This window comes from Neopsephotus bourkii, unplaced genomic scaffold, assembly GCF_033783945.1.
Source record: "Neopsephotus bourkii isolate Nb327-2 ecotype Australia unplaced genomic scaffold, CSIRO-AGI_Nbou_v1 NB_1749, whole genome shotgun sequence".
Taxonomy (NCBI): domain Eukaryota; kingdom Metazoa; phylum Chordata; class Aves; order Psittaciformes; family Psittacidae; genus Neopsephotus; species Neopsephotus bourkii.
Genome location: NW_026902223.1, coordinates 8,228,829 through 8,244,258, shown reverse-complemented (window position 1 = coordinate 8,244,258; position 15,430 = coordinate 8,228,829). Strand labels below are relative to the sequence as shown.

Here is a 15,430-nt window from a genome sequence, read left to right as displayed (position 1 = left end):
CATTCCCAGGCACAGATACAGGCTGGGTGGAGTCTGGATTGAGAACAGCCCTGAGGAGAAGGACTTGGGGGGTGTTGGTTGATGAAAAGCTCAACATGAGCAGGCAGTGTGTGCTTACACCCCAGAAACCACGCATGTCCTGGCCTGCACCAAAAGGAGCGTGACCAGCAGGTCAAGGGTGGTGATTCTCCCTCTCTGCTCTCATGAGTCCCCACCTGGAATATGAGGTCCATGAAGATGCTCCGAGGGCTGGAGCAAGCTGAGAGAATTGTAGTTGTTCAGCCTGGAGAAGAGAAGGCTCTGGGGATCACTTAGGGCAGCTTCCAGTGCCTAAACGGGCTGAAAAGAAATCTGGATAGGGATTTTTTACAAGAGCATGTAATGATAGGACAAGAGGGAATGGCTTTAAGCTGAAGGAGGGTAGATGAGGGTAGGTGTGGTACCCTGAAAGAGGGTAGGTGAGCTCTTAGGCAGAAGCTCTTCCCTGTGAGGGTGCTGAGGCTCTGGCATGGTGCTCAGAGAAGCTGTGGCTGCCCCATCCCTGGCAGTGTTCAAGGCCAGGTTGGACACAGGGGCTTGGAGCAAGCTGCTCTAGTGGAAGGTGTCTCTGCCTGTGGCAGGGGTTGGAGCTGGATGAGCTTTAAGGTGCCTTCAACCCAAACTAGTCTGGGATTCCATGATATATTCTGTGCCTTCTGTTGTGTAGTGCATTTTTCAAAGCAGTTCTATTGAGGTACAAGAATTAAACTGTGCAGGGTTACCAGACATTATGCAAATACAAAGAAATAGTTTCATGTAATCATGCCTCTGTAGCTGTAGGTCACTTTAAAGAAAAACTGCTTTGCATTTTATCTTTCAGGTCACTTTTAAGCAGGATTTGCATATTGTTTTCTGATTTTTGTTACTTTACAGGATGCAGTTGTTCTTTTAAGATAGCTGCAGGACCCCATTGCGTATGCCTCAGATAAGACTTGCTGTGCATTTGGCTATTGAGAAACTGTAATTCCAAGTTTTAATTTGAAATTTCACTGCGTGTACCTCACATGAAAGATGATAGCTATGTCCAAGTTTTAAACTCCTGCTTTATTTAAAACAGAAATCCTTTCTCTGCAGTTAAACATATTTGCATACTCCTGAAACTGCTTTGATACAGTAGGATGGCGGTTGTCTGTTTATGCTATGGGAAGTCCACAGCAAACTGAACGATGAGGAAGTACAAAGTTATTTTAACTGAAATTTCAGTTTAGACTTGCATTAATAAATAGTAACTCCTTAGAGGAAATGCTGCATGTTCTACTTGGAAGTCTGAATGTTGAGATGATGGCATTACCCATTTCTTCTCATATTTTTGGTACTAATCCTCAATGTTTTTATTTCCTCAGTGCATTGATCATTGCTGCAGTATTTGATCGTGATGTTAATTGCAGAAGAGCTGCTTCTGTAAGTTACCACATTCTAGCTTACATGTTTCTGTTACTTTTTGGTTTCATTTAATAATTTGTAGACTTACCTATTTAGAATTACAGTATGTAAGCAATTTGTTATGTTGTGAGAAAAAAAGTGCTCTTTTACATCCTTAGAAATATGGTGTGAATTTAGATTTATTTAAAACGATATAATCCCCAGATCCATATTCTGATTTATGGCCACAGTTAAGTTGTGATCACAATGTTTAGGATAAAAGTATCTAAGAAAGAGCTATGTTGCATTTTCTAGTCACAATATCAAAGGGTTGTACATAATATTTAGACACTGGATCTGTCTCGTGTCGCTAAGCTGGTTGTGAAGTTCCACTTTTCTAATTGTTCCTCAACTGTAACTCTCTGTAAATTGAAAATTTCTAGAATAATCTCTCCCTCAACAATATTTTCATTTATTGTCTAAAACTCTTTTGGTAGGGCTGGGAATTTTTAAGAGGAAGCGACAAATCCATTAGGAGATATTGTTATGTAGTTAATTGGGCTGACAGCGAGGCATATTCTGTGCAACCTTTCTGTAGAAAATATTTATGCTATTGAGAATTGAAAAGAATGTGTTACTGTTCTTGAGAGAAGTAAGTTTATGGAGGAGAGAGTATAGAATCTAAGAAGGAAGATTGGGCATCTTCTCTTTGAGAATTTAAGTCAGGGTGCTGTGTATATATTGCACTTGCTTTGGTGAAAACAGAAAAGAAGTGCAAGATGTCTGTTTCAACAGATAAAACAAATCCTCTTATGCAAATGTAAAAAACCCCATGTTTTAACTGTGTTAACACAGGACCAGACGACGTCTGTCAAAGAGCCAGGCGTCTCTGCTCCTAAGAACAAACTTCACTGTGAATGCATTAAACAAAAATATTTAGGAAAAAAAAGGCAGTCTGCAGCATACAAATTGATTAACAAGTCTGTCTTATTTTTTTGACTGAAATTTTGAAAGCTCATGCATTTATAACATCATAAGGATTTCTCTGGGATACCTGGATAGCATCCTTATTTTTTCTAGCCACACCTCTGCTTGAGAGTTTAAGCTGTTGAATGAAGCTGCAGCATTAATCGCTGAGGAAGTGAGTCAGTTGCTTGTGTAATCATATCACAAATCACTTTGTCTAAATAAGTTAAAACCAAAAAATGGAAGCTAAGATGCTGTAGTTCACTGAGTACTGATACAACATGTTCTTCACATACTGTACCACTAATGAATATGAGCAGTGCTACTTTCCCCCAAACTTCAAATTTTGGAAATGGTAGAATTTATTATTCTTGGCTAATTTAAGTCATTTCAAATAAAATTCTAAGAGGAAAACAAAGGCATTTTTGCTTTCCTGAATGCTGTACAAAATGTTAAGGCCTATAGACAGTGAAAAGTTAATAATTTATTTGCTTTATAGGTATTATCATAGGAATTAGATGGTAATATATATAAAGAGAATTCTTTTTGACGTGATTGCTACTACCAGTGTTTTGCTTACCTTTAGTGGCTTGATCCAGTTGTCCTGTGTAATATTCATTATGTTTCTGCGCTTAAACGTAAACTGATAGATTGACCATGAAATATGGTGCTAAATCAGGTGCATTTGGTAATGCTGTAAGCTTAGTGGAGATTGTGCTTCTGTATTTCAGATGAGCACAAAATAAATTTTCTTTTCACTTTCTCTTCTACTTTAAACCAAGCTGTTGAGCATTTGGAGTTCAATTATCTCCACTGAAATTAATATTTTCATTAGTACATTCTAATATAGTGCTGGTCAAAATTCAGAATTGTTTTGATGAATAGTTGTGAAAGTACTGAAGCCTTTTTCCTTACTATAGAAAGGGAGGCAAAGAAATATTTTGCATTTACCTGACATTACTACAGTTTTTAAGAAAAAATACCTGAGAGTCCTAATTATTTCCAATTATTGCTATTTATATATATTTATATATATTTAAATAAACAACATGTTTTACTAGTTTTTCCATCTAATCCAACATGCAATATGTTCTAACGTGAAGCACCAATAAAACGAAGTAGCATATAGAGATATTTTGATCCCTGAGGTTAAGGAGAATAAAACAAGGCTGTTCTTTTGAAGCTCCAGAAGCATTCTGAGCTGGCTTTTGCAACTCTTTTATGAATAATCATTCTAAGGACTAATCAGATGAATAAGTGATCTCGGCTTGGGCTCCATTCAGCTTCTGATGTCTTAAAGGGAGTATTTTTTTCCTCTTGGTTGGTTGATAGTTTTTTAAATCATGGTTTAGGAAGTGTTTTTTCAGTTTTTGTGGTCATCTTGATTCTGATAGCATGGCATCTTTAAATGAAGATCTTTGTATCCACTTTTTCCATCTCCAGAAGGGGATTGTATGAAAAATGTTAACTTATTACAAAACAACTGGAATATTTGACCTCTTTTTGGAATTTGCAGTTGTTTGAAATAATGATTGAAACAGTGACTTTTTTGGTTATTAAAGAAAAAGAAATACCTTTTGTGGAACATCAAAAAAAGTGATAGAGGAACAAGAAGGGATTTTTGTGAGCATTGAATGAGCTCTAGAAAATTGCCCTTGCACTTGGATGAACAATATAGAATCATAGAATCATGGCATAGTTAGGGTTGGAAAGGACCTTAAGATCATCAAGTTCCTACCCCCTTGCCATGGGCAGGGACATCTCACTCTAAACCATGTCACCCAAGGCCTCGTCCAACCTGGCCTTGAACACTGCCAGGGATGGAGCATTCACGACCTCCTTGGGCAACCCATTCCAGTGCCTCACCACCCTAACAGGAAAGAATTTCCTCCTTATATCCAATCTGAACTTCCCCTGTTCAAGTTTTAACCCATTACCCTTGTCCTATCACTACAGTCCCTAATGAAGAGCCCATCCCCAGCATACCTGTGTTTCATTATTGTCATGTATTTAATTTACTTTCACAAAGTTTTAACAGAATAATATTGTGGCGATGGTTTTCCCCCTGACTTTTTCTGTTCAAGGTACTCCTTCAGACCCAGAAAAAATAACGTACCATATAACACTCTTGTTGCTAGAATTGGGATTAGGTGCTGTTCTCCTACAGCAGTAATGTGTTTAAATTACCACAGCTGGAATGTGCGTTTTCTACAAAGCCTTCTTAAATCAGTGGTGAATTTTTCCAAATATACCTCTGAACACTCTCAGCTTCTGGGTTTACATTCCTTTGAGGATTTTTTTTTTTTTTTATGGTTTTGTTTGAAAAATCTTGGTTTTCATTGTAAATGTCCCCATAATCGGCTGAAAACTTATTTGCAGAAGGAGCACTTTTTAGCTGGAGCTGAGAGAGGTTCATGGTGGTGCATAGAAACCTCCCTCAACTTAAATGACCAGCTGGGAAACAAGTTACTGCACAGTTTTAGACTGCAGCTGGAAAATATGCTAGCTGCTAAGCTATGGATATAGGAATTTGCTAGGTACTGTATCCCTCTTCATTTTTTTATGAATTGTAAATTCATGACAGAAGTGTGAGAATCTATAACAAACTGATTATGCTTCTCCAAGGCTATTCAATGGGAATCATCAACAGATATCTTTGTAGCAAGGCAATACTTAATATCTGTCTTTGTAAGCAGTAGTTAAAGTTATATGATTTTTATAGAGAAACTAATCAATTAGGTGTAAATTACCATGTAAGTTAGATGTTCAGATGAGTGCTGAGTGGTTTTGCCATGCTGCTGGACTGTTCCTTAGATCTTCATGATTTTCTAAGTTAGTTAAAAACCAAAATGGTGACAGAGTGCTGGACATGTAAAATTCCTACCCTAGGCAAACGATTGGTGTGAAATCTTTATGTACAAATCCTGTTTTGCTGCACCACTGCCTGTAGGCTCCTATACACCTTTTTCAAATGATTTGGCCATAGTGTATTCCAGTCTGAATCCTACGGATGTATTGTAAGTAGAATAAAACTGTCACTGGTTTAAGACCAGGTTTACATAGTTTGGGTATCAAAGTTTCTGATTGAAAAAGAAAAGAAACAAAAAAGCTTTAGAGGTTGGGTATCCTCGAGGTACTTGTCTGAGCAGTACGATTTTAAAAGAAGTTGTAATGCAGTGATTAAACTATTAAATCCCTTACATATAATAGTTGAGAGCATCATCCTTGCTGAAACATCCTTATGCTGAGGAAAAATGGCATTAAAGGGGATCTAAAGCTAAAGTGTAAGTAAAAAGAAACAAGTGGTGCAGAGTGCCATGAAACAAGGTTCTGACAAATCCTGGCTGGGAGCATACATTGGTAGAGACATAAGGAGTGGAAAAACCCCTATGGTAGTAGCTGGGCTGAGGCATACAGTAAAGAACAAGCGCAGGGCATTGCTACAGCTCATGTTCCTGTTCTGAAGGGTGCTTTAGATGTTGCCCAAGGGTGTATCTGTTCTGTGCCACTGCAGAGGATAGCCCATGCAGTTCTGCCCAAGGCAATCCCCAACAGGTTAGCTCAGGGGCACTGCTGGCAGCACGGCTGCCACTGCTAGCGGGCTGAGGTGGGCTCCAGACCCCCTGTGGTGGTGGGCGAGCGGTTTCGAGGCAACCGGTGCTACGTGTCCTGCAGTGGATGCACTGGGAGCAGGAGCTGAACTAGCCCGGGCAAGTCGACAGGAACTGCAGTCATTATCCTGAGCAGACATCAGCTCAGAAATGCACCGCGAGGCTGGTTTCAGGAGCGCTTGCTTCACCTGTGCTCTGAGCACGCCTGCGCCCTGCGCAGGGTGATACCTTGGTGAGCTGACTGAACCTGCTCTTTGTGCAGGTGGATTGCCCCATGCGCACTGTATTTACATAGGGAATACAGAAGCTCTGTCTGTCAAAATTCTCGTGGCATTTTCAGTCAAGATTGGGACTTCCCCCCTGTACATTGAACCCCAGCTCTTTTATTAGTACTTACGAGTCTGTATCCTTTTAAGGAACAAAAAATAGCTGGCTTTTTAGAGATAGGGAGAAAATTGAAGTAGGGAGCTAAGTAGGTTTTGTTCCATATACCGTGCAAGTAAGGGGTTTAACTTTATAGTTGTAGTCATTGCATTTTGCAAGGTTTTGAGTTTATGTTATATAAAACACAAGAAACAAACATGGATTTTGTCTTCAGGTTTTATAATTTCAGTGTTTCAGCATGCTTTCAGGTGTGTATCTTTCAACCATCACATTCTCAATGGTTTTTGTCTGGTTTTCATTGACAACGAATCAAACTTTGCCTACTATTGGCAAATTGAAGCAGTCAAACAAAAGTGAGCTGTCTCCATTTCTGTTGTCTACAGGTATTGACTTTCTGTTCCAGTGCGAAGCCTTGTGTCACTCCTCAAAAGCACTCCTCTGGGTGTGACTGGTTTAATAAACTTGCATTCTTAAGCTGCTGTCATGCAGCATATAGCTTTAAGGACACTAGAACATACAGACGCAGAAACAGAAAAGCCCTGTGGGCTTGTTCTACTGACAAAGCTTACTTTATTTAAAAAAGAAAAGCCATGGGTCATTTATATTGTTGTGTGTTTTGGATTCATCATCTGGTGTTTATCAAAAAGCAAACCTGACTCGTTTTGGTATGTTTGTTCTCTGTTCCTTAGGCTGCCTTCCAGGAGAATGTTGGGAGACAGGTATGGTGACTTTCCTCAATCTTCATTCAGTAGTGCCTCCGAGGTTACTGTAAATGTCTAGTACCCAAAATCAGAATGAGACACTGCGGCTTTGGAGAAATGGAGTAAAAGGATGTCACAAAATAATTATTTTCATTACCAGCAAACAAGTTCTTGTGCAGTATTTTTCTGAGGTTTATTTTAGTACTCTAGTTTTGGAAGAAAATGAGCTTTCTGGTAGTTCCCAGTCATTCTGAAAAGCAAAATTGGCCCGTATGACAGCTGTGATACACCTTGGAAAGTGCAAAGCTCTCAATGCAGGAAAATCCCAATTTCTTGTATTATTTTTTGTATTTAGTTTTTGATAGAACAGCTGAAGTGTGATGCACAGTCTTTGCTGTGGTTGGCAATGGAAAAATGAACTGGGCTCAAGAGTCTTCAACTCACTGTTTGCTTTTGCCTGTTATACCGTAACACAGTCACAACCACCTAGATATTTTAAGAAACCTATAACTTTTGAAGGTACCAAAGTGCTTTGAAAGTAAGTATTGTGGTAGATTCCTGTGTAACTTAGTGATATTTTAAATAGTTAAAGTGTTCGGATTTGCAGCCTCAGAGGAGAAGCACTTAGGGTAAAGGTTCTCAAAGCTGAATATAGGGAAAAGGGAGGAAATGGTTCAGTTAGTGAATTCTTGTGATAGAGCTGGGCATAAGCATGATTAAAGCAAATTTTGTTATCATTAAGGCATTCTTTAAGGGATATTATTAAAACACTGCATAGCTTTCCCTGCTACCATTCCTGAAGATCTCTGTTACGTGGTTGGATATTATTCCTTTAGAACTATGGGTGTTAAGTGATGTGTCCATAATTGGATTGTGTGTTTCTAGATAGAATTAGGTTAATAGCAGAGAAAGGGTGCAAGAAGGCTGGGAGGAAGAGGGCAGTATTTTTGGTGACCTGGCCTAACTAGGTTTGTGATAAGTAGAAACCAGCGTGATTCTTTCCTGGTCTGTAGTTACTGCCTGGAGAGCTTTAGTCATCACACAGCAGCTCAGCCTGATTCCACTTCATGAGGTAAACACCTTCCTGTGCCTGCAGCTTCAGGTGAGATAGGGCTCCTGGGTCCAGCAGGTTTAGAAATGCTTCCATGTAGCCAAAATCTTGTGGAGTACAGTCTATGTTAGTTTATACCCAGAAAGTTTTCTCATTGACTCTGCTTTGACCCCCAGTTCAAACCTCTCAGTGTTGGTGGAACTCACAACGTCAGCATGTGAAGGAGGAATTTGCAGGGAAATAATACGCTTCCATGGCATGAAGAATGCTGTCAGTCTCCAGTTGGTTCCTGCAGAAATTCACAAGTTTTACTTAGCAAACCGTTCATTCCTTACTGCATAGGAAAGGGGTTACTTCATAGGAAAGGGGTTACTTCATCAGTGGATACGCCCTCTGTAGCTCTTTGCTGGGATGTAATGTGTTGAAAGAGGCACCCTTTCTCTGAATTGGAGGGAGCTAAAACGTACTCTCCATCTGAAGTAACAACACTGATACTAACTAGGTGGAGAAAAAGTTGACCTCACTTACTTCCTGATTCCTGCCTGCTCCACCTTTGCAGTTCAGCCTCCCCCAGATCCAAGGGCTTGCTTTTATGGCCGCAGAAAAAGAAACCATGGGAATTTACACTTAGTGTAAATGAAGACTTTAAAGAAGCTTTTTTTTTTTAGCATAGATCATGAGAAATGCACATGCTTCTGGTGAGACTGACTTACTGGAGAAGTGAGATTCGGACAGAATGGAAACGGTTAGCTTTTCTCCTAGTTCTGGCTCACCTATTGGCCAGGGCCTCTGTACTCATGACCTTATTGTCAGGAATTCTGCTGTCTCACTGATGTGCACTGTGGCACCATGACCTTTAGTTAGATGGCATCAAATAGGTACACGTAACAGCCAAGTAATGAATAGCAAGGTCCAGCTAGCAGCTAGAATTGAAAGTGTTTAGCTGTGATTTTTCCGTATGTACGCTATGTATGCTTAGGTATTTCATTGTCCTTCTTGTTCTTTGGCTATAAATCATACTGAGGTATTTCTCATGTATATTTTTAACCTTTATCAGTGTTTCATTAGGCTTTTAGAGGGTGCATTCATTTCACCTTTGGTTCATTAGGGCGTGCAGATAGTCTCTTGGCTATTCTGTCTCTCCTTGGTTCAGTCAAATTCCAGGTCTTGGTTTTTTGGACTGTTTGCATTGTTCTTCCCAGAATAAGACCTCTGCAGTAGCTGGCAGTTTCCCACTGCTTGCAGTATATACTTCTTTAATTATTCAGGCTTAGATCTAGAGATATTTTTCTACTATTTTTGCATGGCTGTATCCTAATGTGGAAGGGCTGAGTGAGCTGTAAACAAACAAAACTGTATCACATCCAGAACCTGTACTTCCACATAGCCTTATTGCTTAAATATCATATGATTGTCCCTTTTGTAAGCCACTGTAGTGTCTTTCACTTGGCAGTTTTCCATTTGTACTTAATTATGGTTTGTGGAGGGTATGCTGCCTCCTCCTTCCCAAAACACAGCCTGCTGCGTAGGACTGTATTAAATCAGTCATAGCCAATCAAAATTCTGAATATCTGAATTGTATGGCTTGTATAAAAAGGGAAAAAATTGTTAATTGCACATTAAGAAATGTATCTTCTAAAACCAGTTTTTTGAGCAGTGATGGCAGAAGTGTGGTACTTCTGCAGGGTTCAGTGTTCAAGGCTTTGCTGGGACTGGTGTTCTTTTTAAAACCAAACTATCCCCAAGTGTTTAGTTCATTAATAAGTCATAAAATATATGTAGAAACAAATAGACGTAATCAAACTCCCATGTATCCTACATGTGATGCATTTCTTGGTGTCTAAATCTAGTTTTATACTTCACAAAATTTGCAGCAGATACTTGTTCCCTCACGTAAACCGAAAACATGTTTACATTGATCTAGACCTTATAGAGAAATCATTTTTTGCGTACATACATAATCATGCTTTCACCAAATGTATATTTGGATATGACTTGAAGGTGTTAAGATAGCTGCTGCATAGTTTATTATCTGCTGCTGTTTACTTTGACTGTTTATCATTGACTCATATGTGAAGCCAGGTATTTTCCTATTTATATATCCAATATCCGGTATGTCTTTACTACAAGTGATTTTACTATAAATTAGGAAATAAATTGGTTGGGTTTGTTTTTTTTCCAGGGCTTGGTGAGTAGTAGTAGATTTGTTTTCAATAATGTTGCCTGTTTGGAAAGTATTTTAAATAACATTTTGTTATTTTTTTGCCTTTTCCCTGTGATGTTTCTAGGGTACTTTTCCACATGGCATAGACATTCTAACCGCAGCTGATTATTTTGCTGTTGGTAACAGAGTTAACTGTTACCTGACTATAAGGTAAGGTTCCAAGCATTAGTTTTCTTAAACATGAGGGACGTCTTTTACATAATGAAATATTTGTCTGATTGTTCACCTTACTGAACATTGTTTATCACTGTTGTTTCTGAATAAATTAAGGTTTAATTTTTCTTATTTCTGCATCAAACTGCTTATTAGGTATAAGACAAGGTGAAAATGTGACCATGATTTCCTTGTCTATGTGGAAGAAGCAGCCAAGAGGCAGTATTTGAAGGTGTCACAAAGCTGGCTAAGCTGGTCAAGGTTAGAGAGGACTGGGGGGGGTTTGAAGCATTGTAGTAAAAGGAGATTCTGTTATAATGGGAAACAGACTCTGATGTGGATAACAAAAAATAAACTAACAGCCATTTGAAAGTACACTTTGCACAAGTTGTTGGATTTGTGGTCTGTGCACAGACCTTTAACTTGAGTGCTTGTGTTTTACGTAGATAGCTCAATGAAAAATCTTAACCACAATATGCAGTAGTGTTTGAAAAAACAAAACTGATCCCTGCAGTATGGAGTCTGCAAGGAATGCAATGGGAAATACTGGAAATGGTGTGATGCTGTTGTAAATCAGTGCCTTGTCTTAGAATACTGTGTTCTGCTCTGGTCAGCTGTCTGAAGATACAATAATGCTGAAGTCAGGGGAATTCAGAGGCAAGCTGGGTGCACAGGGTGACTAAAATGAATGTAAGAGTACACTTCCTCATGAGAAGATGAAAAGGGCTGAGGGCTGGGTTCTACCTTTAGTTGCCTAAGACAGACAGTCTAGCCTGGGTGTCTAGCCTCTCTCCATAGGCAATGCAAAGAGGCACCTACAAAGGTGATTCAGACCATTTATAAGATAGGTCAGATAAATTGCTCTACGGAATTGCATGCTGCTCAGGAGCCAGCAGGTTGAAAGGCTTGGAGAGTTCATATTCTTGGGGAATATGAAATAGCAAACAAGTATATGATGGTTTATGCCCCAGTGCCAGCTTTGTGACTTCCAGTGAGGTTTTGGGGTTTTTTAAAGATAATTTGCACTGGAACCCTCTGTCTTCTCCTTGACTATGTTTTTAATTAATCTGTCCACCTCCATATTGTCCCTTTTGTGCATAATCATTTTGGTCTGTACGTGTCTTCACCTTTTACCTACTGTCATTCCTTGTGGGGCGCACACCCTCCTCCTACACTGCCCCAGAGCTGCCGCCTCTGCCCCAGGATGGGGAAATGCAGTGACTTGGTCCGTGCTGCTCTAGATCCATGTAGTGTCAGGGGGCCTTTGAAAGTCTGCCTTTTTGAAAAGGCAGAAAATTGAAAATATTCAAAATTGACAAAACAGGGTTTGTTTTTTCTCTTCTATAATTTTGGCTTGGAGATGGGTCACGCTGTCCTTTTTGAGAGCTGAATTGTCAATTTCTTCTCTTTTTTTTCAAATGCTCATTTTTTCACACCTTTCATTGCAGTTTCCATGGGTTTCGTAGGAGTGTTACTTACCTAAACAAAAATACTTTTACTCTTAATTTCCTTCCTCCACTCCTGGGCCTTCAAAGTGGACAGCCTTCAAATTGGGCAACAGAAAGACTGAATTTGTAGATTCTATATGAAAAATCTTAGGCATTTAGTACCACGATTCCTTGAAATTATGTTCAGTCTTATGAATTGAACCCTTCTTTGTAAAGCATTTGACATCTCATTCATTATATTACTTTTAAAAGTCTTCACCACTTGTTTTTCAAGCAGGATGTTAGTTTTTGGGGTCAATTCTTAATTATTTCCTTATTTCTGTCTGAGTAATATCAAAGAAAAAGTACATAAGCATATATTTGGCTGCACAGAAAACATGTATCATTATACTGTGGTAGGAAGAATGGACCTTTCTGATCAGTATGCCTTAAGGTGCTGTAATTGTTTATGTAGCTGGAAAAAGCTGCTTGAGGTTCATATTCCAGATCTGGAATCTTCGGCTGTCCTTCCCCCACCCAGATAAAATGATCTTGGGACACTCTGTGCCAACATAGTGTGGCTGTGTGAAAGGAGGCTCTGCGGGTGTGAGGGTTGGTACTGCTACATTCCTTTGAGCAATAAAAGCTCGAAAATGATGTGCCAATTTCTCCAGATGGATTTGGTTTTGGTTAATAAATGATGATGCATTCTGGTAGAGAGGCAGTATCATATACATCCTTATATTTATGTGTGCATTTATAAATAGTTACTAATACCCTTTAAAATTGAAATATTTTTATGCAAGCTTTTCACACTGGGTGCCCTTTCAGCTCAAATGTCATAATTTGTTCTGAGGACGGAAGGTAGAGGAAAGCCATTTTGTGTGAACTGGGATTAAAGAGATGACACAATTCCAGGAGTTCTGGGCTTGGTAAAAGCAGAGTTAAGGAAGAAGCTTCTTAATCTAAGTAGAGTGTGATACAAAAAATGTACCAGAACATAGTCAGGAAGGTTAAACTTGTATCCCAGGCTACTTGCATTAAATACTCAGTAGGGTACAAAAGATGAGGATTGTAGTTTGTTATAAATTAAAATGGAAAGTGGGATTGTGCTGCAGACATGGCCCAAGAGATCAATGTTGATGATCTGAGCAAGAGAGCTCGGAATAAAATGGTTGGGAAAAGTGGTGAGTGCTAAAACTAGGGCTCAGCAGTTGTGAAGAAGAGAGGAGAACTCAAATACGGCAGGGTCAATCTCTCTGTTATTTCATGTTCTTCCAGAACAGGGAAAGGAACCAAAGAACAATAAATTTTACTATTTCTCTTCTGGCATCAACAACCAGTTAAACCACCTGCCTAATCCCCCTTCAGGGCTCATAGCAGTAGTAGATATACTTCTATACTGTGTATTGGCTCAAATGACTGAGGTCTGTGCTGTGGATCTAAGGATTCCTACTCTTCTGATGAATTGCATAGATACCAGTATGGTAACATGCAACACTATTTGGTTTTTTGTCTTTGTTTTGCTTCTAATCACACACACTATTAATGGTTGCAAAGTTAGTCACTCAAAAGATTAAGACAGGTGACATTGAGGTAATCCATGCCTCCTTAGTGTCATCTCTTTGTGCAGACCATTTTGACACAAACACATTCTACTGATTGTTTAGCTTTCCAAGATTATTAAATATACATCAGATGTACTGAAAAACCATTTCACTTCTGTTGACCCTAACTTTCAGTAGTTGATGTTTCTGAAGACTGGAAAGCAAGTGTGGCTATCAGGTTAGGTAATGATGCAGGCTACCTAGCTAATGAATTCTGGTGTTCCCTTAGGTCTTAGGTCTTGACTCTGCAGATGCAACATTTTTTGTCAGAATTGACTTTTTCTGTGTACTTGATTTTTAAAAAGGACAAATTGAAAACCGATATTCATTTTGGACCATTGTATTTATGAAGATGTAGCACATTTTGGTGTTTTAATTTTGCCGTTCTGTGGATTGCATCATTGACATTTCTCAATCTGAAATAATTGTATACCTTAATATACACATCTAGATTTTTCTAGAAGGTAACAATGGGAATTGAATATTTCTTTTTGCTGTTCTTTGCTGTCAACCTTTTTATATGTGTAGGATTTTTTCTGTAAGGAATCTGGAAGTTTTACAAAAGTGATTTAAATGTTTTTCAGCAATTGTAAACTATTTCCTATGGTAAATTGGGCTGCATCTCATGATTAAGTGATTTTTTTTGTTGTTGTCACTTTAAAACTAGAGGATTTAAATCTTAAGAGCAGCTTGTGTTAAAATGCACGCAGATGCTGATTCTGTACTCTCCATGGACATTTCTTTTTCAGTGTGTATATTGCTGGCTTTCCTCAGTACACACAGCCGATGATTGATCATTTAGTTAACATGAAGATTAACCACTGGGATAGGTAAGTTCATAAATTCTAATGATTAATATCCAGGAGCTGAGTGTTCTGCATATCATGCTTTCCTAGATTAGTTCTGTAAATTTCACTTCTACCAGGGTTTGCAATAGCACGTGACTGAAGGAAACTGGACAAGTCATCTATGCCTCCCTACTATATTGTCACTTAAAACATGTTTATGAATTCTGTCTTTTTGCCATGACCTCAATCTGTTAATAGATTAATAAAACACATTTATATGTTAGATGGTGTATGTGGGGGGTAAACACCATCACCATACAATTATCATAATTAAAGTAGATTTCATGCATAGAGATGGTGCTTAGTCATATTCAGTGTTCATGAAGATTAAAATGCGTACATATAACACAAATGAGATTATATCAGTGCTGATAATAGTTTGCATCATGAGAAATAATAACAGTTTACTGTAGTGTCCCTGCCAATGCTTAGAATGAGCCCTCAGGTTCTACCATCCACACTTAGGTTTTTCTTTGTCTCTTTCAGCAATAAGTTCTATTCACATCGCTAAAAGCTAGCTGTAGGCTGTTTGTTTGGTCCACTCTTGGGTTTTGTTGGCTTTTTTTGAGGGGGGTAGCATGGGATGGGCAGAAAATGCTGTAATTTTTAATATTGCTGGGGTCTTCATTTTGGTCCTGACACTTTTTTTTAATCCATTCGTTCTACTAAATTGCTAACCCCCCAAAAATGCTTTTTTCATCTTCAGTGTTATTCGAGAACTTTCAACCAAGGCTCTGCATAACCTTACTCCACGGGCTTCTGAATACATGGCGAATGTGGGTAGGTAACAAATAAATCCTGCATCATGTGCCACAGCAAGCGCTCAGGCTTATGTAGCAAAGTGTGTTAAGAAGATTTAAACATGAAATATGACTTAATGAAAGTGAAGATTTCCTCTGCACCTTAGTGACACTAACAGCTTTACCAGTTTTCGGATTTTATGCAACATTTATAAGATGCTGCTGGATCTTTTTTGGTCTAAAGACTGCACTTCAGTGATCCAGCTACACTGGATCCTACCAGTTCCGAGATGAATAAATGGGTGTAGTTCTGTTGC

At 38.8% G+C, this 15,430-nt stretch overlaps 1 protein-coding gene across 4 annotated transcripts in view; it reads left to right on the top strand.

Annotated features, from left to right (window-relative positions):
* TBCD (tubulin folding cofactor D) overlaps positions 1–15,430 on the top strand; it is a 123,478-nt gene that overhangs the window by 62,503 nt on the left and 45,545 nt on the right. For all 4 annotated transcript variants that reach the window (XM_061376970.1, XM_061376969.1, XM_061376972.1 and 1 more), the window contains 5 exons: positions 1,383–1,440; positions 7,052–7,081; positions 10,403–10,488; positions 14,275–14,355; positions 15,080–15,153. In XM_061376970.1, the coding sequence (XP_061232954.1) occupies positions 1,383–1,440; positions 7,052–7,081; positions 10,403–10,488; positions 14,275–14,355; positions 15,080–15,153 (329 nt within the window). The remainder of the gene's footprint in view (positions 1–1,382; positions 1,441–7,051; positions 7,082–10,402; positions 10,489–14,274; positions 14,356–15,079; positions 15,154–15,430) is intronic.